This window comes from Xiphophorus hellerii, chromosome 1 (genome assembly GCF_003331165.1).
Source record: "Xiphophorus hellerii strain 12219 chromosome 1, Xiphophorus_hellerii-4.1, whole genome shotgun sequence".
In the NCBI taxonomy this organism is placed as follows: domain Eukaryota; kingdom Metazoa; phylum Chordata; class Actinopteri; order Cyprinodontiformes; family Poeciliidae; genus Xiphophorus; species Xiphophorus hellerii.
In genome coordinates, this window is record NC_045672.1 from 31,776,144 (window position 1) to 31,797,022 (window position 20,879).

At 45.3% G+C, this 20,879-nt stretch overlaps 1 protein-coding gene across 2 annotated transcripts in view; it reads left to right on the plus strand.

The window, feature by feature from the left end:
* The window catches only part of LOC116722196 (IQ motif and SEC7 domain-containing protein 2-like), a 118,660-nt gene that overhangs the window by 1,343 nt on the left and 96,438 nt on the right, over nt 1-20,879 (plus strand). The window contains exons 1-2 of one of the 2 annotated variants that reach the window (XM_032566402.1): nt 610-1,089; nt 4,502-5,926. In XM_032566402.1, the coding sequence (XP_032422293.1) occupies nt 5,244-5,926 (683 nt within the window). In that variant the 5' untranslated portion in view covers nt 610-1,089; nt 4,502-5,243. Of the gene's footprint in view, nt 1-609; nt 1,090-4,501; nt 5,927-20,879 lie in introns of those variants that run through there. The other variant, XM_032566395.1, reaches the window with a different exon arrangement.

Here is a 20,879-nt window from a genome sequence, read left to right on the forward strand (position 1 = left end):
GGACTCAGTTCATCATGAACTTTGTTTGCATCGTTTGTTTGAAGCATTACATCAGAAAAGGTCGATAGAAACGGAAAAATCTGAAATAAACTTCAATTTCACAAAGTTTTCAGGCTCGCTTGAAGTGACTGTTTCTGCATCCGTCCTCCATCTTGGAGGGAACGACTTTATTTTTCTGAGATGTTTGGTCTATGCTAGCTTGTGAACTTTACTTTGTTTTTTACAGCCATGCGTAGCGTTAGCATCTGATGAAATGATTAGCGTAGCCTGTTCATGGTGACACGCATAATTCACTTTTTTTCTTTTCTTTTTGTGACATTTTAAAAGTTATCTCAACTGCAGTAGCTGCTGCCTGTTGGGTTTGAGGAGTCATAATGTTTTGCCTGTATGTTTTTGGCCTCTCTGTGGCTCCTGTCAGTTTGCAGCCGTGATGCTGCGCTGACATGGCCGTGATGCTGCGCTGACATGGCCGTGATGCTGCGCTGACATGGCCGTGATGCTGCAGCATCTGTGGAGTTTTGTCGTTTTCTGGGTAAATATGTGAACATTGTGGCTCGTGTTGCTGCTTGTGCAGTGAAGCAGTTCATGTTCCTCTGTCACTACGGCGCCTCCCTCCTTCTACACATCCATCCATCCATCTGGACTCAACACCTCCTCCTCTTCTTCCTCCTCCTCTTCTTTTACGGCGACGTAAAGGAGGAAGATCCCCTCTGCCCCCCTCTGATGGTAACCCGACCGTCGTCCGTTCACACGCTGCTGAGGGGGATCGGCAGCCCGCTGCAGCGACGGCTGGCTGTCAGGCGCAGAGGAATGATAATTAGAAAGCGATTGAGTCGACAGAAGGAGGAAGAGAAGAAGGAGCGAAGGAGCCTGGCCTGCAGCAGCGGAGGAAAACATGACCTGATCTCCATCTGATCCCCAACAGGAGAGGAAAACCTGGGAATAGTAGCAGCTGTGTTGTTTTTTTTTTTATTTCTGGAGGAGATGATGATGATGATGATGATGACGGCAGCGAAGGAGGAATGAACTCAGATCAATAATCCTCCCTCCTCCACCTTCATCCCTCCATCACCTCTGCAGGAGGAACTTGTGAGGCTCCGTCTCCTTATCTTGATTTTTTCTGTTGCTTCTTTCTGAATGCCGCATCGTGTGTGTGTGTTTGTGTGTGTGGGTGGGGGTGTGTGTGAGCGATCACATGTGTGTCACCTAACTGTTGGCTGTGCAGGCCGCTGTGCAGAGCGTGCTGGCTGCCTGCGCTCGCTCGGCGCCTCACATGCATGTGTTGCTGCAGATGGAGGGAGGCTGTGTGTAAACGCTGCGTGGGTCGGAGGAGCCGCTGTGTGGCTCAGAACGTGACGGTAAAAACCCGACGCTGCTGTTAAATTAGCTCCAGATCGTACGAAGGAGCATGAGAAGAATGCAGCTGATGAAACGCCCACACGCCTAATTCTGGCTGCTGCTGTGTGGGATGCAGATTCATTTCAGCTCAACACCAGCAGAACGCGATTCTTCTGCAGGAGAAACTCACAGGCCGTCCCGCTTTTCATCATAGGGAATATTTCTGATTCATCATTAAACATGATTATATTACATAACTCTGAACTTCACACGAGTGGCAGCCAGGTGACCCTTTGATTATATCAAACATCCACCATTGTTTTCATATTCAGAAATGAAAACTTACAAGTTTTCAGTTGTTTTACTATGATTTATGTTTGGAGCTCTTATTGTGAAAGGTTTGCAGTGGTGGGCACTACAGACCAAAAAGTTAGCTCCACTATTCATATATATTAGTTATGCTAACGCTAAAGTGCTACGCCAGTGTGGTATTTAGCTGAAGCTAATGTTAAAAGGCTAATGCGCTAAATTCAGCAGTGTGTCAATGACACAACATGTATAAAGCATAAAACCTCATCATTACTCAGCCAGAAACTTTCACATGTTTTCACTTTTAGAGGTGTTGATTCCTGCTAAATCTCTGCCAACCATGTTTTATTTTGTTCCTGTTTGTTTCTCATTAGAAATAAAGTAAAGAAGGGAGAGTCAGAGGAGAGGAACAGCCTTCACTCACTTCAAAATAAAAGCTTAAATACAAACAGCTAACTACTTGGCTAAGACAAATGTTGAAGTTTATTCAACTGCAAGTTTAGAACGCAGCCAAGTAAATTAGTGCTTTAGAAAGTTAGGGGAAGGTAAGTGTGCTAAATGTTTTCACAGCTAGCAAAACCTCTAAATTAGCTTTGCTAGCACCAGATTAGCTGTAAAATTGCTCTGGTGATATTATGTGTTTTCTTCTTCCAATCAGTTTTTAGTTCAGTTTAACTCAGTTTGAGTCATTTCAGTTCAGTCACATCTGAGTTATCAGTGTGTTAAAACTGCAGCATAAAAAAGTCTTTTATAAAAAATATTTTTTTAGATATCTGTTCAAACTGTTACCATGTTTGTTATAATCTGTGAAAAATTGAGCTCCTCTGCTTTGTCCCAGTGCTAACTAGAAACAACCAGAGCCAGGTTGTTTCTAGTTAGACTGCCCCCTCCAGTCTGGGGGAGGTGGGGTCAGTCTGGGGGAACGGGGAGTCTGTGGGGAGGGGGGTCAGTTAGTGAGTCATGAATAATTGACTGTGCTTAATGGGAAAAGATATAAAAGCTTAAAACAATTTGGCTGCTTTGCACCAGAGACCAGCTGTGTGTGCGTGTGTGGGTGTGGGTGTGTGTGTGTGTGTGTGTGTGTGTGTGTGGGTGTGGGTGGGTGTGTGTGTGTGTGTGTGATTGACTCAGACTTTGGTTTCCATGGTTTTGTTCAGGTCGGTGTGAGGAGAACCGGCCCATCAGAACCGGTCCAGGGGTAAACCATAGCTGGTTCTGGACGGGATTCCAGAAACAGTCCAGCTATGGGTCGGGAACCACTCAAGGGTTCTGGAACAATACAGTGAAGACATGGTCACAGGGCCTAGTCAAATCCTTAAACCTTTCTGTTTTTGTCACATTTTAGTCAAAAACCTCAAAACATTGAGTTCAGATTTATAAAGAAGGAAAATAAAATCTTTAGCAGATAAAAATAATTCTTCAGTTCTTGTATGAACTTCCAAGCTTATGTCTGTACTTTGACTGGACCACTCTGATACAGGCATGTGCTGCGATAAAAAATCCTTAACTGTCAAGATGTTTAAGTTTTCCTTAAAAAGTGACAATAAAACCCAGCAGAGACGACGCCCAGCTGTCAATAAACTCTGTTATGTAGAAACATTAAGGATTCTCATACGGCTACATTGGAGGAAGACGTGTTGGACCGAACCAGAACTTTATGTCTGCATGTTTCAGTAGAGATAAGGTCACATAACTCACACAGCAGCAAAGTGAATGAAAACAGCGCAGATAAAAATCCAGATCCTATTTCATCCCAGCAGCTCAAACTGCAAACCTGCTGCTGGAAGGGATTCTTATGCTGCGTTCAGGTACAGCTGGGACACCAGATTACCTAAATATCAAAGCAGTGATTTTTGCAGGTTTTACCCTCAAATATGGGCACATTCTTATTTAAAATGTCAAAACATTAATATGCACCGTTTTTTTTTAGCAGATCTACTTTCTTACTTTCTATATATTCAGCCGTTGGCTCTGCCTGGTTAAACTACTTTATTCATGGAAAAAAAGTCCAACCAAACCTTCCAGTGTGTCCGATACTTTCCACTTCAAATGTCTCCAGTAATAATTGAAAAAACATTGATAGCGGGTCTGAAAAGTTGCTAAAAGTAGCAAAGAGTCACTAAGTTGGCAACAATTCTGTCGCCCTGACCACACCCCCACCCATCGGCCTTGGATTGGCCACGCCCCCACGTCTATTAACTCCGCCCACATTTTAGGAATTTTTCAAAATTTGGGGGCGGAGCTTTGCTTTTCCAACTTTTTAGTTTTATTTAGGTGTTTCGGAGTAAAGAGAGCTGAATTCAAATGCACAACATTTGTAAAGTATTTGGAAACTAATGTGACATTTTGAGTTTTTATGCATCACTTTGTGTTTGGCTGTTAAATAAAATACACTGAAATTAGTGGCTGTTATGAGACAAAATGTGTAAAAGTTAATTTTACGATATAAAGCCACTGATTTAAACGATGTCTTCTGACTTTTGTTCAGGTTGAAGCCCAGATTTGATCATTTTTCTCTTAAAAGTGAACAAACTGAAATTTGTGACGTCCGACATCATCACCTTTTCTTTTTTTAAATGAATTTCATCAGATTTTAAAGGTGCAGTATGAATATATTTGACACTGATGTAACGATGCACATGAAGCAGGCTGAAGTGGAGCCGGGGCGGCGTGTGGAGGTGAATAGTGATGGAGAGATGGAGTGTAGGAGGAGGAGATGCTGGTTTTATGAGGAAGGAACAGAGGGATGAGAAAAGAAGAGGTGGAGTGAAAGAAACGGCTGTTCTCTGCAGGTCTGATCTCTGATTCTGCTTCTCATCTGCTTTTTCTTCCTTCTTCCTTCATGTGACTGCAGGTGGAAGGATGTGGAGGGAAGACCCTGAACGCGTCCTGGTATCCATGGAGACAAGCGGGATCTGAGGTGGTCGGCGAGCCTCGGGGATCCGGTCCGGCTGCAGGATGGACCAGGCCGGCTCTTCCTTCTGGAGATGAGTTCTGAGTTCTGCTTTTCCTGATCTGACTTCGCTCTGAACCGTTGGACCGTCACAGCAGCGCTCCGGGTCCCGAGCCACCATGAGGCTCCACAGGGAAGCCGGGGATTAGGTGGTGCTGCAAACGGTTCGCCCTCTGCAGGATGAAAGAGGAGCTGCGGACTTTGTTTCGGCAGGTGATCGGGTTCCCTGACTCGGGGCGTATTGATCTTCCGGCCCGTCCAGTCCGGCTGCTGGAAGCTGAAGTTCTGGATGGAGATAAGTGAGCGGATACGGATTTACTGAGCAACAGGAACAGAACCGAACCGCTGAGGACCGAGCTGTGAGATCTGCTCCGGTGGGACGGCTGGGCAGGGAATGCTCCACCGCTCCACACAACGCCCCGACTGGAGCGCACAGGGCGGGCATCCATCTTGATTTTTACATCAGAACTCAAAGAGGGACAAGTCCTCTCCCCCCCACTCACCTCAGGTGGGGGGGAGGGTGAAGTACTTCCTGTCTGAAGGTGTAGGCCTCAGGGCCTCAGGGTGTAGTTTAGCTTGTAGAGTAGGCTTTCATTCCTGGACCAAACCGGACCAGCCAGAACCGCCTCTGTAATCTGAGGTCATGGATGCCAGTCAGGGTCCGGGTCCAGGGAGTCCGGAAAGCCCCAACCGGGCCGTGGAGTACCTGCTGGAGCTCAACAACATCATCGAGAGCCAGCAGAAGCTTCTGGAAACCCAGCGGCGCCGAATCGAGGAGCTGGAGGTCCAACTGGACCGTCTGAGCCAGGAGAACAAAGACCTGCGTTTGGATCGGCAACCCGTCGCTCCGCCTCCGCCCGCTCCTCCTCCTCCTGAGCCTCCGCTCCCACCTCCTCCCCCGCCGCCGCCTTCGGCCCTCGCCATGGCAACCAAGAACCATCACCACCACAACAGCCAGGCTCCGCCCCCACCTCCCACCTCCATCCCACTCCACCACAGCCACCAGTCCCACCAGTCTCACCACCACCACGCCTACAACAGCACCGCCGCCGCCGTCTCGCCTCTGGCCTCTGCCAACCCAACCTCCATCTCTATACCGACCCAGATCCCGGCTCCGGCCTCGCCCACCAGCCCGGCGCCACCGCCGCCGCCTCCCATCCCGCCCAGGGACCAGCCGCGGGCCCACAGCCGGCTGACCCGGGTCCCCTCCACCAGCACCGGGACCAACACCAACTTCGTGGAGAAGGAGAAGGAGCGTCTGGAACGCCTGCACCGAGCCAACGCCTCCAACAACCACCACGCCCACACCCTGCACCACCAGAAACCGTGAGTGTTTCCAGAACCAGAGAGAGCGAGAGGAACCGGAAAACCAGACGTACCGACCCGGGCCCGGTTAGCCGCTCTGAGTTAATCACTCAACGATATTTCCTCTTTAAATGGCCGAAATCGTCTGGTTTTCTGGGTCTCGTGCTCATCTTTGATCGCTACTAACTCTGCAGCTTCCCTGACAGGTTCTGTGTGTAGAGATGCTTTAAACTTCCTTTTGTTTTTTTTTTTGCTTGATCTCCGCTGGCCAGAAACACTCAGGCAGCGTCGGTTGGTTTGAAGAAAACGATTGCATAACTTTTTAAATGGCTGCAGGAGACGAGCTTCTATCCTAATTAGGGAAGCGCAGTGTGGCTGTTGTGTGCATGAGTGAGAAATATTCACTGCACAGGTTGAAATTTACAAACTGCAGCAGATCATGATGTGTGAAAGTCTGCCAGACTGGTTCTAATGCTGAACCGGTTCCTTCTGTTTCCATCTGGGATCCAAATGCGACGTAACAAAGGAAAGACGGGCCAGATGCAGCGGTGGACACGGCTAACTTAGAAAACATTTAGCTTCCCTAAAGTTAATTTTTACATATAAGCCCTAAAGTACTAACTTACTTGGCTGTTTTGCTGTGGGGAGCATCACTAGCTAAAAAGTTAGCTGTGCTAACCTTTTAGCACTAATCATAAACACAAGTTCTGCTAACGCTAAAGCAGAAGTTAATGCTAGCATGCTAATATCAACCTTGTTGATGCCCACCAGATGTCAAAGACACAACTTTGTTTCCTTTTACTTTAAAAAACAGCCAAGTAAATAAACCTTTAGAAGCTAAGTGTGCTTAACATTTTCAAAGGTAGCAGAATGCTAAAGTGCTAAAAGAAAAAATGCTCCACCATTGGCACAATAGCTGATCAGTGCTAATGCCACCACAGCCCATATGTTTCTGTCATTGGTCTCATTCAGTCAGCTCTGCTTTTTCTCCTTTTGTTTTTCAGTCCCTCCATGATCTCCTGCATGATACATAACCTGAACAATGTACATTAAATACCTAGAATATCAGAAAGTACTGACAGCACAGAGTACTTATTTTTTACATTTTATTTACTTTATTATTTTAGAGAAGCAGAAATATAACAACATGATATTAGCAGGTCAATTAGTTAGGCTATCTGCTCCAACAGTCTTCAGTCAGCTAACGGTCTTTAGCTTCTGTAGTGCGATGGCCATTTTTCTTTGTTGTGATCGTATTTTTTACTGTGAAAGACTGAGCATGACTATTAGGCAGTGACATCTGTGGATTATTATGGGATGTTAATGATTCATAACAACCTGTTCATGTTAGCTAGCTTCATAATACTGACACCATGAATGTTTCTCCAGATCAACACTGGAATAAACGACTCAAAGACTTGAGACTTGACTTGGACTTTCCCCTTGAAAATGTGAGAAGACTTGGACTTAGAAACTGACTTGAGAGCATCTCTGAGTTTTGGTAGTCTGTATCTGGATGGAAGGAAATCTCAGGCGGCTGGTTTTTGCCAGCTAACTGCAGATTTGTTGCCAATATGCCACATCAAACAAGCAAAGTTTTTGGTTTTCCTTTATGATATTCTGAGCAGAACCAGATCCGCTGGGACTGCAAAGGAATCGACTCTGAACACAGTGAGACTCGTGTGTTTTAAATCTTGATGTTGCACTGGAATTACTGTTTTACAGTGTTACTACATAGAGACTAATCATTGATCATTTCAAAATAAAAGCTAATAAGATGACTTCAAAACCAGAATTTTTTATTTTGTGCGTTTCTATACACAGTATTTAAACACTTTGTAAAATCCCGCCAACATTTGTGAAAAGCAGCTCATATTTTAACATCAGGCTCAAAAGAAACTCCCAATCTGGCAACACAGAGGGTACTGAACGTTTTAGTGCCCACCGCTGGTCAGGTGGTATTTGTTTGGTCATGTGATGCAGCAGAGGATTGTAGATGTTTAACTGAAGAAGAGAAGAAATGTCAGTGGTTCTGCTTGTTTTGTTTTTTTATGTGTTTAATGGTAAGGAAATGTTTACTGGTAAATATCTGTTATGACATATCCGCTTTCAATATTCTGTCATTTATCGTATCATTCGGCCACTGATAATAATCGGCCCATTTCTGTGAAAATGTGTATGATCGGTGATCGCCGATCACTGTCTCTTGTTGCGATCATATTTATCTCACTTCTCAGCCTGCGTGTGCAGCTCCTCTGCTCTTTCCTTCACACTGCGCAGCGCGTGGCAACAAGTCCGGCGTGAGGAACTTTAACGCTCTGAGAGTGAATGGGGACGTTTGCGTGTTGCGGCGGAAAATTACCTCAGGGGTGAAGCACATCAAAATGCATCAACACAACGAATCTAATATGGTATTTAAAACACAAGAACTTGACGGAGTTTGGCTTCATCGAGGCTCAACCAGGGAAAAAAGGGACGTCCGGAGCGGCCGGACAGCAGGTAAAGCAGCACAGCTGCTAACACGATTAGCATCACGGTCAGAAAGCTAAACAAATAACCCGAACAATAATTCAAGTCTTGGAGCTGCGGAGTGAGACGTCGGTTCTGCTCCCGCTGTTGGACCGCTGCTACTGGTGGTGATATTTCACAGACGGAGCGCCGGCGAACTCTCACACCAAACATTTGCTTAAAGCTGCAGCAGGTAACTTAAAAAAAAAGATTTTATATATGTATTAAAATATGTCTAAATTAGGTGAATTTATTGCCAGTTAATTTTTCCATTTTGCCAGATAACATCGTATTATTTATACCTAAACCGAACAATGAACAGCCATTCCAGACGATCGGCAGAAATCGGCCTCATGGATGATCGGTATCGGAATCAGCAGCATAAAACCTGATGGGAGCATCAATAATAAATTTTATATCACAAAAAGAATTTCCTTTAGCTTTGTCACGATAAATTACAATTAAGGACGTTTAAAGAAAAACAAGAGCGTCCTTATTGTCAGGATTGTTAGTTTTACTATTTCCTCCACTGTTTGTTTTAAATCATCAATAAATACCAACAAATTTGGAAATACAGATACTGTGTGCAGTTTAGTGATTCAAATGACACTTTTTATGTGACTGGTTTCCTAAAGCGGAACAGTAAACATGGGAATGTTTCTCAAAATGATAATTTGTGTTTGTGGGGCTGTAATTGCTGTGACACAGTCACATTCATACAGCCAAATAAAAAATGAGTAATAGTTCTTATTGCCACTTTTATTGTTATCACAGCTGGACCGCAAAATATTGTGATAAAACTTTAAATCCATATCAGCGACACTATTCAGAAATACAGAAATATTATCTTTAATGCTGAAGGAGGTGAAGCAGGAAGTTTTCTGTAATGTGAGCGAGAGCTGAAAGGACTCTGTGTCCTCTCTGCGCTGAGAGCTTTTCCTCACCCAGTCCATGTTTTTCTGCTAACTGGTAACACCGACTGGCTGCTTGTGGGAAGCACTGGTCACGGCAGCCTCTGTTGCTAAGCGACAGTGGAAAGCCGGTTTGGAGGACGGCGCTCTCACCGGCAGCTGAAATGGTTTTAACCCCGGCTGGCGGGTGGAGCGTGGCAGCAGACACGAGCAGAGAGCGAAGCTCCCGATGGAGCGGCAGGGCGAGCGAGCGAGCGAACGCAGCGATGACTCAGATTTAACGCCGCTGAGAGCCGGTCCAACACGGAGCTGCTCGGGTTGTGACTCAGATCCTTTTAGGTTTGAGTCAGGGAGTGTTCAGGTTCAGCTGGAATCATGTGGGATAAACAAAGTGACCTGAACCTCACTCATGATGTAACGGCTTCTGAATGTGTCAGAGCTTCTCACACACCTTTTACCTGTCGCCCCTCCAGCTGAGAGCTGCGCTGGGGTTTCAGAAATCCATGACAACTTAACAACAAGCTGAAGCAACTGTTACAACAGAAATCTTAAAAAAGATTTACAATGCCTCATACAGTATTTAAACCCTTCAGGTTCTGTCTAGTAGTGGGTAGAGATCCACCGATCCGATATTAATATCTGTATCGGTTCTGATATTGAAAACAATTTGCCTGTCTGTCTTTGTCTTGCTTTATTATTTATTTCACATTATGAATTCCGAGTTGAACTTTCTGAACCATTTGAAATAATGCTTGCTGATTATTTGTACCTTTGACTGAAGCAGTCAAACTATTGTTTTGCAATAAAGAGTGAGATAAACCATGAAGGGAAGAGATCAGGGTTAGGGTCATGAAGCTGGTGTATTAAAGCTTCAAAATAACCTTTAAAATCTCTGAATAATCAACAAAAACTTTTCATAAACCTCAGAAACCCAAACTGGGCTCCATGTTGGCAACCCAACCTGAGCCTCTGGTCCTGTTGACCCGCTCTGTGTCCACGGCGCTGACGCCTCGTCCTCGCTGCGCTAATGATGCTAACAGGACAGAAAACGAGCCCAGTCAGCGGCTCCACGGGCCAGGTGTGTGAGTGTGTGTGTGTGTGTGTGTGGGTGTTGGGATGTGTGTGTGTGTGTGGTTTCACCTCGTCTCTCCAGGGCCCTGCAGACAGTCGGACCTGGCTGACGCTGCACAGTTTGGGCTTCCTTAACTTTCCAGATCTATCTCAGTAAATCCAGTTCAGAAAGTTGAAACTGTTGCAAGATGTACGGATGTTGGACCAAAAACCCCAGAAGAAAACAAGATGAAAACCAGCGAAGAAGACACTGAACGAAGTTTCCTGGAAACAAAATGGAGAGGCGACAGATTTTATCAGTAGGAGGATTTTTCTTTTGTCTTTTTGATAAAGACCACAAAGTATTTCTCCTGCTAGCGCTAGGCTAACACGTTTGTTTTGGTTGTATTTACCCAGAATGCCCTGCTCTGTAGTCCACTTCCTGCTTTTGGAGCGGGTTGCAATCTGCTTGGCTTTCCCATATGCATTCAAACCGAACCCGAGTTCACTTCAACCAGAGTTTTTTTTTTTTTTTTGGTTCGAGTCACATCTTCCTAAACGAACCGGACTATCCAGGCAGACGGACTGGAGTTGGATTAAAACCAACTGGAATTGGATTAAAGGGAACTGCACTGGTCTGGTGTGAACACCCTAATAAGGGAAGAAGGGTTGACCAGAGAAATGGAGTTGGTCTAGTTAAAGGTTTGTTCTCTCTTCCCTTTAGCTCTGGATTTTTTAAATGAGCTTTTTATGGTTGGAAATGAATCCTAATTGTTCTCCGTTGTTCCTTTAATCACCTGCTGCTGAGTTTAAACGCATCGTTTCTACCTCCTGACAACACTTGTCCCCTCCGGCTCGCCGTACTCGGCCCGTCCAATTAGGGCCGGGTTAGTCGCCATCTCTGCTGTTGATCGATGGTGTGATCATTCCACATTTGACCTGCTTGTTAACACACACACACTCACACACACACGTCAGCGCGTCTGCCTGTTATATTTGGCAACATGGAAACGAGATGTGCTGCCGGTGGGCTGAAGGGGGGAGCTGTGTCGTCATGGCAACAGCTCCTAAGGAGGAGAGGAAAGCGCTTCATGGTTTGATGACAGCGGGCGCGCTCGGCTCTAATCCCGGCTGACGTCACTCGGGATTTAATCCGTCTCCTGATTCCTGCTGGAATCCGGACCGGGTCAACTCCAGACCCGCCCAGCTCACCGGGACCGGACAGGACCAGATGGATTAGGTCAAAGGGCAAGGTCAGAAGTTTACATACTCCGAGTGAAGAGACACATCTGCCTTTTTAACTCACTGTCTGGAATTAAATCAGACCAAACTTCTCAAAAAAAAAAAAAAATGTCCATTCTGTTTATTAAAGTCTGTTCTGGTCCGTTTCTCCTGACAGAACCGGTGGAACCGGGTCGGGTTTGTAGGCCGCCTCGATCAAACGTTTTCAGATCTGCCCACAAATTATCTACAAGATCGAGAATTTATCTCTGCCACACTTAGAGCGATGGGACCAAAAAGGTATCGTAATATAAGCTTCACATTAATCAATCAATAATTATTCATCATTTCTCTGTTATTTGGTTAAAAGCTAAATGGGCGGGGCTCCTCAATTCCGGTCTCCTGGTGAGACGTTGCCCGAACCTTCGTTACCCCTTTTTTTTTTTTTTTTTTTTAAAACCCATATATGTAATTAGTTGCGATACTATTAATTTCTGTGTGGTGGCGTATATTTTCTTAAACAGATTTTCTGGACTATCACCAAGTGATAATTAAATTCTCCCACTTTATGGTGTATCACATTTAGCTTGCTAACGAAATATTCAATCTGACTGAAATTAATGAATAGTGTGGAGAAAATAAGATTAAAAAATGAACCTGAATTATTTTCTCAGACCGACTAAATAAACCAAATTATTTCTGTTCATATTTGACTTTAACTTTACTAATGGCGCCACATAAAATCAGACAAAAACTCCATAGTTATTTATATTTTATATGTAAAGCTAATATTATTCCTTTCTAATAAAAACTGAGTGGATTGGTGTGAATTTCTAGTTAGTGGTTGTCATCACTGTAGTCAGATGTTTAAGTGTGTTCCTTTGTAAATGTTCTGGCAACATGAATTGGGATTAATCAGCGAGTGAAGTCCGGCGGTAGCGGCAGATTGTTGGCAGCGCCGCAGCAGAACCCAGATGGCCTGCAGCAGCGTTTGGCAGCAGCTGATGTTGAGATGTGACTTTTCTTTTAGTTTCCACAGAACAGCAGATCCAGATGCAGCGCGGCAGATGTTCTCGTTTGGTGAGTCGACAGAAATTTGAGCGATTTTCTGAAGCTGCAGCGTCACAGAATAGAGTGGAAATGATACTTAATAAAGTCCTGAAACACTTCAGACATTTGATTTCAACATAAAAGTTTTAATTCTCAGGTTGGAATGATTAAATAAATTTCACAGGCTTTTACAAATCAGGTACAAAAATGAATAAAATCTCTGGAAATAAATAATAGAAATAATTACCAGGGATGCAAGATATATCAGTATCAACACCGATATCGGCCAATGTTGATCATATTTTAACATGTCGGTATTAAGTAAAGCTGGGCTGGCATTAACAATCGATGTTTATTTCCATATTGGTTCAGGACGTCGTTGGCATTTGTTGGTATTTGTTTGGTCATGTGAGGGTGATGAAGGATTATCAGGAGTTTAACTGAAACAGAGTTTGGGTGTTTTTACAGGGTGTCAAACATGAAGAGAAATAGAATCGTATTTCCCTACATTGGTTAGCAACGTGTCGCTGGTTAGCGACGTGTTGCTGGTTAGCGACGTGTCGCTGGATAGCGACGCTTCGTTGTTTAGTGACATGTTGTTGTTTAGCGATGCGTTGTTGTTTAGCGACGCGCCGTTGGTTAGCGACGTGCCGTTGGTTAGCGACGTGCCGTTGGATAGCGACGTGTCGTTGGTTAGCGACGTGTCTTTGGATAGCGACGTGTCGTTGGTTAGCGACGTGTCGTTGCTTAGCGACGTGCCGTTGGTTAGCGACGTATTGTTGTTTAGCGACGTGCCGTTGGTTAGCGACGTGCCGTTGGATAGCGACGTGTCGTAGGTTAGCGACGTGTCGTTGGATAGCGACGTGTCGTTGGATAGCGACGTGTCGTTGGTTAGCGACGTGCCGTTGGTTAGCGACGTGCCGTTGGATAGCGACGTGTCGTAGGTTAGCGACGTGTCGTTGGATAGCGACGTGTCGTTGGTTAGCGACGTGCCGTTGGTTAGCGACGTGCCGTTGGATAGCGACGTGTCGTTGGTTAGCGACGTGCCGTTGGATAGCGACGTGTCGTTGGTTAGCGACGTGTCTTTGGATAGCAACGTGTTGTTGTTTAGCGACGTGTCGCTGGATAGCAACGTGTCGTTGTTTACTGACGTGTTGTTTAGCGACGTGTCGTTGTTTCGCAACGTGTCGTTTAGCGACGTGTCGTTGTTTAGCGACGTGTCGTTTAGCGACGTGTCGTTTAGCGACGCGTCGTTGTTTAGCGATGTTAAATGTTTAGTGGTATCTGCCCAAATTTTCATATCAGTGCATATCGCTGTAAGAAAGGCTGCCATATTTCCATCCACCGCACCAAACAGTTTCAATCATTTATTGGTCCTGTGGAAAAACTGATATTTTCTTTAAGATAGCTCTCTGGTTGCTCTGGACAGAACGTGAAAAGTGGACATGTAAGTGGAAAAAGGAGGTTTGGTAACTCTACCTAAACCATGATGCTCTGAGGTTAAAGGTTGTGTTGTTAAACTCCTGACTGTCTGTCTATGTCTGGTTGGTGATTTGTTGTTTCTGCAGCGTCTGTGTCGGCGCTGTCCCAGGGCCAGAGGCGGTTGCGATGACCTGAAGGTTCGGTTCAGATGTTTACTGTAACTGTGATAACCGACCAGAACATAGAAAGCTTCTGTATCGGAAAATGTCTGCTGCTTCTCATCGCGGCCTGATGACATCCGAGGTAATAAATCTGCTGCATAACCCCAGAGGACGGTGGCAGTGCATGATGGGAAGGGAGCCGCCGGCAGTCCCGTGCAGCGTGTTTCAGAGACAATCTGCAGAAATGACTGAGATTGTGATCCAGAGACATTTCCTTCTGCCTTCCCAGAATGCTCTCTGCTCCGTGGTTGTGCGGGGCGACAGACAGAGCAGGAGTGATGTGGGAGTGCGAAGTGCCAGCGATCGCTGCAGAACATTCTGCTCCCTTTTCTGGATCTTCCCACATGCATTTCTCACTTTACAATAACTGAACATCTGATGGTGTTTTTCTGCCTCTTCACTGCAGAGATGTTCAGTTCTGGACCGGGCCGAGCCGGAGCCGTCTCCTCATTAAACCCAATGAAACACGGCCTTCTGCAGAGCTCCAGCGCTCACACAGCCAGTACAGAGCAAAACACAAAGAAAATGGAGCCATTATCTCTGAGTGATGAAACTTTCCTTCGATAGGCGGGGAGGATAAAACTTGGAGCTGTGTGGGCGTGTTGCTCCAGGTTTTATGGAATGGAACTGGTCTCCAGAAACTAAATAAAGCTTCAATTAAAAAGGATTTAAATAAAATATGACTCGTTAAATATTGTAATGGTAGTTTTACATCATGTCTGTACTCACTTGCGTTGGTATTGGATAGGCTAGCAACTAGCATGGCGATGCTAGTCACCCATAACTTTCTGTTTTTAAACAAAACTTTACCAAGGAAAATGGTTGTCATACAATCTGTGCTTGACATTCGTTAGATGTATTTATATGTTATATTGACAGTTTACTGTAATCCAACATGGCAAAAACTATTAACATAATGTAATATGGATTCATCAGATGGCACAGAAACATAAAGCTGGCCCCTAAAGGACCGTTTTACAGTTCATATGCAACAAAAGTTGATTTGACTTTAAACTCTAACATGGTGAGAACATCCAGAAAAACACATGAGCCTCTTTAGCCAACCAAGCTAACAGGAGATATTCTGAGGTACTTTCCATCTGAGGCAGATGGATAAAAAAAAACTAAATGCTTGAAGATCCTACATGCTAGTTGCGCTAATGCTAAAAGGCAATGCTTGTCAACAACTTATGAAGGTCAGAAAAACTTTTGGATCTGCAGCACTGAAGTGATCAAACTACACGATAACATAAGCTAATGCTACCTGTTAGCTTCACAGACAGAAACATCCTGGCGGTAACGGGTGGTTTGGTTCTGGGGAACCGAACCCACCTGGAGATGCTGGTCAGATGGTCAAATCCACTTTCAAAAGGTTTATGTGACCCGGTTCTGCCTCAGGGTTCTGGAAAACCTTTACAAACCGTAAAACGTCCAGATATTCACCTCCATTTTTAACTTTAGACCAGTGGTTCTGGTAGAGGGAACCCCCCCATGTTGCAGTTCACCTTCACTACAGTTTAGTTCATTCTGTAGTTCCTCTCACTCTGACGTTATGCAATATAGAAACGTGTTTCTGTGTGTGTGTGTGTGTGTGTGTGTGTGTGTGTGTGTGTGTGTGTGTGTGTGTGGAGGATGAAGCGTGTAGCTGCAGCAGCGCCGCAGGCTTCTTATTTAGAGCTGTACTGTACAGCTTGCTCTGCACCTGCCTGTGTGTGTGTGTGTGTGTGTGTGTGTGTGTGTGTGTGTGTGTGTAGGGGTGGGTGTGTGTGTACTCCCTGCAGTGTAAGTAAGAGTGTAGGTGAAGGGGAAAGTAGGCTAGCTGATATGAATAGAGGGGTGATGAATTAGCTCTCAGAGCCGAGCTGCAGATTGGAGACCCATGGGTCCGGCTTGGAGCGGAGCGGAGAGGCGCTGAGGCTGATGCAGACGTTTACAACCGAGGGAGGAAAAAAGAGGAAGGATAAAGCAGGGCTGCTTTAGTTTCCTGTTGTGGAGCACCAAGGCTGACGGTGAAGCCCCCTGGGGATCTGGAGGGTCAACTTCACCTGCCTCAGCCTGTGTTTCAGATTCAGATCTGTGGATATTTAATGTAAATCCAAACACTGAACAATTCAATGAATATAAGAAAATGATGTACCTGCTTCAAGGACTTTTACTCTCCACTAAAGGAGATTTAGTCTGTTTGACTCACAAACATTTAGTTCAGTGTTTCTGACAGTAAGATAGAAAGACGGATGGCCAATCCAGCCCTGTTTAATCCGCTTTAATCCAACTCCAGTCCGTTTGTCTAGTCAAGGTCCGGTTCGGTTGGTGAGGTGTGAATACTAATTGACCTTTGACCTCTGGTCCTCCAAACCCGGTCTGGTTCGGGTTGAATGCACATGAGAACGCCAAGCGGACCGGACACCGCTCCAAAAGCAGGAAGTGGACTACAGCGCAGGGCATTCTGGGTAAATACAACCTAAACAAAAGGAAATGTCGTTAGCCAAAGACTAAAGAGAAATCCTCCAACCGCTAAAATCTGACGCCTCCATCTTGTTTAGGATATGTAAATAAACATGTTGATACTTCTGAGAAGAGCTCAGAATCAGGATGTGACAGTAGAGGTCAGATAAGAGCAGTTTCTCTGGATCTGGGAAGGAAAGGTGAGACAGTTTCCTGGTTTAAAGACAGAAACGTCTTTGTGGTTTTTAATAAATTGCAGCGTGATTCATTCCTAAACTCTGTGACTCTACAGAGTTATGTAAGGGAGTGAAGAGGCTGCAGCCACGCACCGTTTACACCGACAATTACAACAGAACGGCCCATCCCCTCCGTCTCCAGGACGTCCCCTCCGCCCCCAGGACGTCCCCTCCGCCCCCAGGACGTCCCCTCCGCCCCCAGGACGTCCCCTCCGCCCCCAGGACGTCCCCTCCGCCCCCAGGATGTCCCCTCCGCCCCCAGGACGTCCCCTCCGTCTCCAGGATGTCCCCTCCGTCTCCAGGACGTCCCCTCCGCCCCCAGGACGTCCCCTCCGCCCCCAGGACGTCCCCTCCGTCTCCAGGACGTCCCCTCCGCCCCCAGGATGTCCCCTCCGCCCCCAGGATGTCCCCTCCGCCCCCAGGATGTCCCCTCCGCCCCCAGGACGTCCCCTCCGCCCCCAGGACGTCCCCTCCCAGGACGTCCCCTCCATCCCCAGGACGTCCCCTCCGTTCCCTCCGTCCCCTCCATCCCCAGGACGTCCCCTCCGCCCCCAGGATGTCCCCTCCGCCCCCAGGACGTCCCCTCCGCCCCCAGGACGTCCCCTCCCAGGACGTCCCCTCCATCCCCAGGACGTCCCCTCCGTTCCCTCCGTCCCCTCCATCCCCAGGACGTCCCCTCCGTCCCCTCCATCCCCAGGACGACCCCCCCGTCCCCTCCGCCCCCTCCATCCCCAGGACGTCCCCTCCATCCCCAGGACCCCGTCCCCCCCCGTCCCCCCCCCCCCCCCCGTCCCCTCCGCCCCCAGGACATCCCCTCCGTCCCCAGGACGCCCCCTCTGCCCCCAGGACGCCCCCTCCGTCCCCAGGACACCCCCTCCGTCCCCAGGACGCCCCCTCCGTCCTGACGCGTTCAGCTGCGGTTCGGAGGGAAGCATCGTGTTCAGTGTGAGGTTTTCACCTTTTGGAAACAGTAAATTGACTGTGAGCTGAAGCCGGGGCGGATCTATTTAAAACAGCCCCTGTTACCGTGACAACGCGTTTCTTCATTTACACCGTTGCCCCTGACAACACGGTTGGCGCGGCCTGGTTTCTGGAGCAGCAGAAGCTGCAGCGGCGGTCTCTGTTTCGGTCCGACTGTCGCTGAATCTGTCAGTGATTCTAAACTTTCTGCAAACATCAAACATAACCGACCTTTTATTCAGCAGAAAAACATCTTTATTTTTAATGGATGCTGATTGTTTTTATTTTTTTTGTCTTTTGCTAAACCAACAAGCCTGTGTGGAAAAGTAACCCTCCTTTCTTTAATAACTTGATGTGAGAATAGACAGTAACGTTTTGCAGGAGTAGTTTTTACTATTTCTACTTTATTAGCATAAAGTAACACGACTCCTGCTGGAGTTTGATCTCTGACGACTTCATGTCTTCCTGTTGTTTCCTTAATGATCCATCACACTTTAACCAGAAATGCATCAGAAACAGATTGTTAAAGTGGAGCTTCTTGTTTGTTCAGCGATGTGGACAGATGGACACTAGGTGGTGCTAGAGCGCCTGGCTTTTTCCTCTTTACAACCAAAAACCCTTTTACAATCATTGTTTTGTTATTGGGGTTTTTTCTACACAGCATATTTTATTTCTGGAATTTTCAAGAAATAAAATCCATCTACTAAACATTTTATTTAAATACGTAAATAAGGCCAAATCATCTGAGTAACGTTACAATAAAATAAATGTAATAAAGCTCTGTTCTGTAGAGGGGCATGTAAATGAAGTTGTACTTTCTATTTCTGTGTGTAAAACTTATGATAGTATTTTAATATGTAAATAATATCAGCAGACGTCTTAGCAGGTCTCAGGGCTTGTAGCTAATCTGAAATGTCTGGATCTTTGTGGCAGATTTAGGGAAACAAACGTTTATAGTGCAGAGGATATTCTGTGATGAATTCTCACTTTGCAGCTTTTAATAATTTGGAAAGGAGAAATTAAAATCTGATCCGTTCTCTTTTTCAGTGTTTTTATTCAGAAGATTTTCCAGCCTTAATGGCTTGAAAAAGGACATTCCATAGCACCTCAATAAACTTTGACTAGGCCCATTCAAAACAATATTTAAATTTCATTGTTTTTTATAAGTTTTGAAACATTTCAGCTTTTAAAACGTCTCATTAAACTTGCTACCGTAAGATGACAGCATCACAGACTCAACAGGAAGCTGCTTGCGTTCAGCAGGAAGTGGACAGCGGCTGTATTCTCTGACATCAGGGTCACATCAGTCCTGCAGCTGGTCGGCATGGCGATGAAAGCTGAGCCTTGCAGCGGATCAGCAGGCTGTCGCTTCAGATGGGATCAACTGGAACGAGAAACATTTCTGCTGCTCTGTGCAAACATAACTTATAGATGGACTGTAATAATTTACATCATGTTGATGGAGAAACGATTCAATCTGCATAGAAAGAGAAATACAGGCAAAGTTAGAAAAAGCTTCAAGCTTCTTTTTTAAATCAATGACAGAGTCCAGATTTGGCAGCTGATGACTTTTAGACGCTTTCGTTCTAACCTTGAGTTTTGGCTTTAATTAGCTGCAGAGCTAAAAGCTAAAGGCTAACGAGAGCAACAGACTACAGAGATGTTCAGACTGAACAAATAAACAGATTTCTGTTGGACTGAAATTTACACCAGATTTCGGTAATAACAGAAAAGTAATTAACACAAAGAAACAAACGGTCACCTGCGTCGCTCAGGTGTGATTCTGTTCTGTCACAAACATTTTCAGATTTCTGTGTTCGCTTCTTTTTGTAGCTTTGTGGTTGGATTTAACTTGGATGTCTGACTGGGCTGACCTTTGACCTTTACTTCCTCTGAAACCAGCTGAGAGGTTCTGTGGCTGCTTTCTGTTCGGGTTTCATGTCTGGCTGAAAAATCCTCTCCTGTTTCATCCTTTGATTCTTAGCAGGAACATTTAAATATTCATCTTTCCTTCAAGCACCTCAAGTCAAAGCTTCTCTGTTGGTTTTCTGCTTTCTGGTGATTTGGAAGGAAACATAAAGTTTCAGTTTGATCCTACCGGATGATTCTTCCAGTGTTTTATTGGTTTGGTCTGCTGTTAGCTTTAAATGAACTTTTATGTGATTTTTCTTCAGTAGTGGAGTTTTACAGTGAAAGTGGAAGAAGGCCTGAACTCACTGTTTTCATGGAAGAAACTTTCTCAGTTGTTCTCAGGTTTTTCTAAAACCTTTTGGCTCTTTGCTTGTTCTTCTGAATATTCCTTTGACTCAGTAAAGTTTGTTGGCAGCATAAACTTTGTTCATGGTCACCATTAAAACGTTTAGAAGATCCATTGACTGGTGGCACTAAGACCTCGTTAGTAGTTTAGTTTCAAATCTTCTCAAATCTTTGTCTGTATTCTGCTGATGCTGAAGAAACTAAATTTCTAAACTGTTCCGTCCTTTTCATTTTAGCCAGTAGTAACGTTTGGTTGTTCATCACTTGATTTATGTGACGTGACAAAAGTTTTTCCATTGCAGTTTTGCAAAATGCATCTATTTACAACTAAAAAAACCACCTCATCCTAGTGCAAAAACCGTTAATCAAAAAACATTTGTTGCTTTAAATTGCCATGTTTAAATTAAACAAATTTATTTTCATCATTTCAATTTGCATATTTTTATGAGTGCTGGGAATGCAGTTAGTGAGATTAAATCAGCTAAAATTAATTTGAGCTGATAGAAACCATGAATGTTTTCTAAGTACACTGCCTGGCCAAAAAAAAAGTCGCCACCTGGATTTAACTAAGCAAATAGGTACAAGCCTCCTATTGGATAAGTGCTGCATAGGCGATTATCTTTCAGCTGGCAACAAGTTATTTAACCCCAGCTGATGCAATGAGTAACTCCTCATTTCTTAAACAATCATGGCA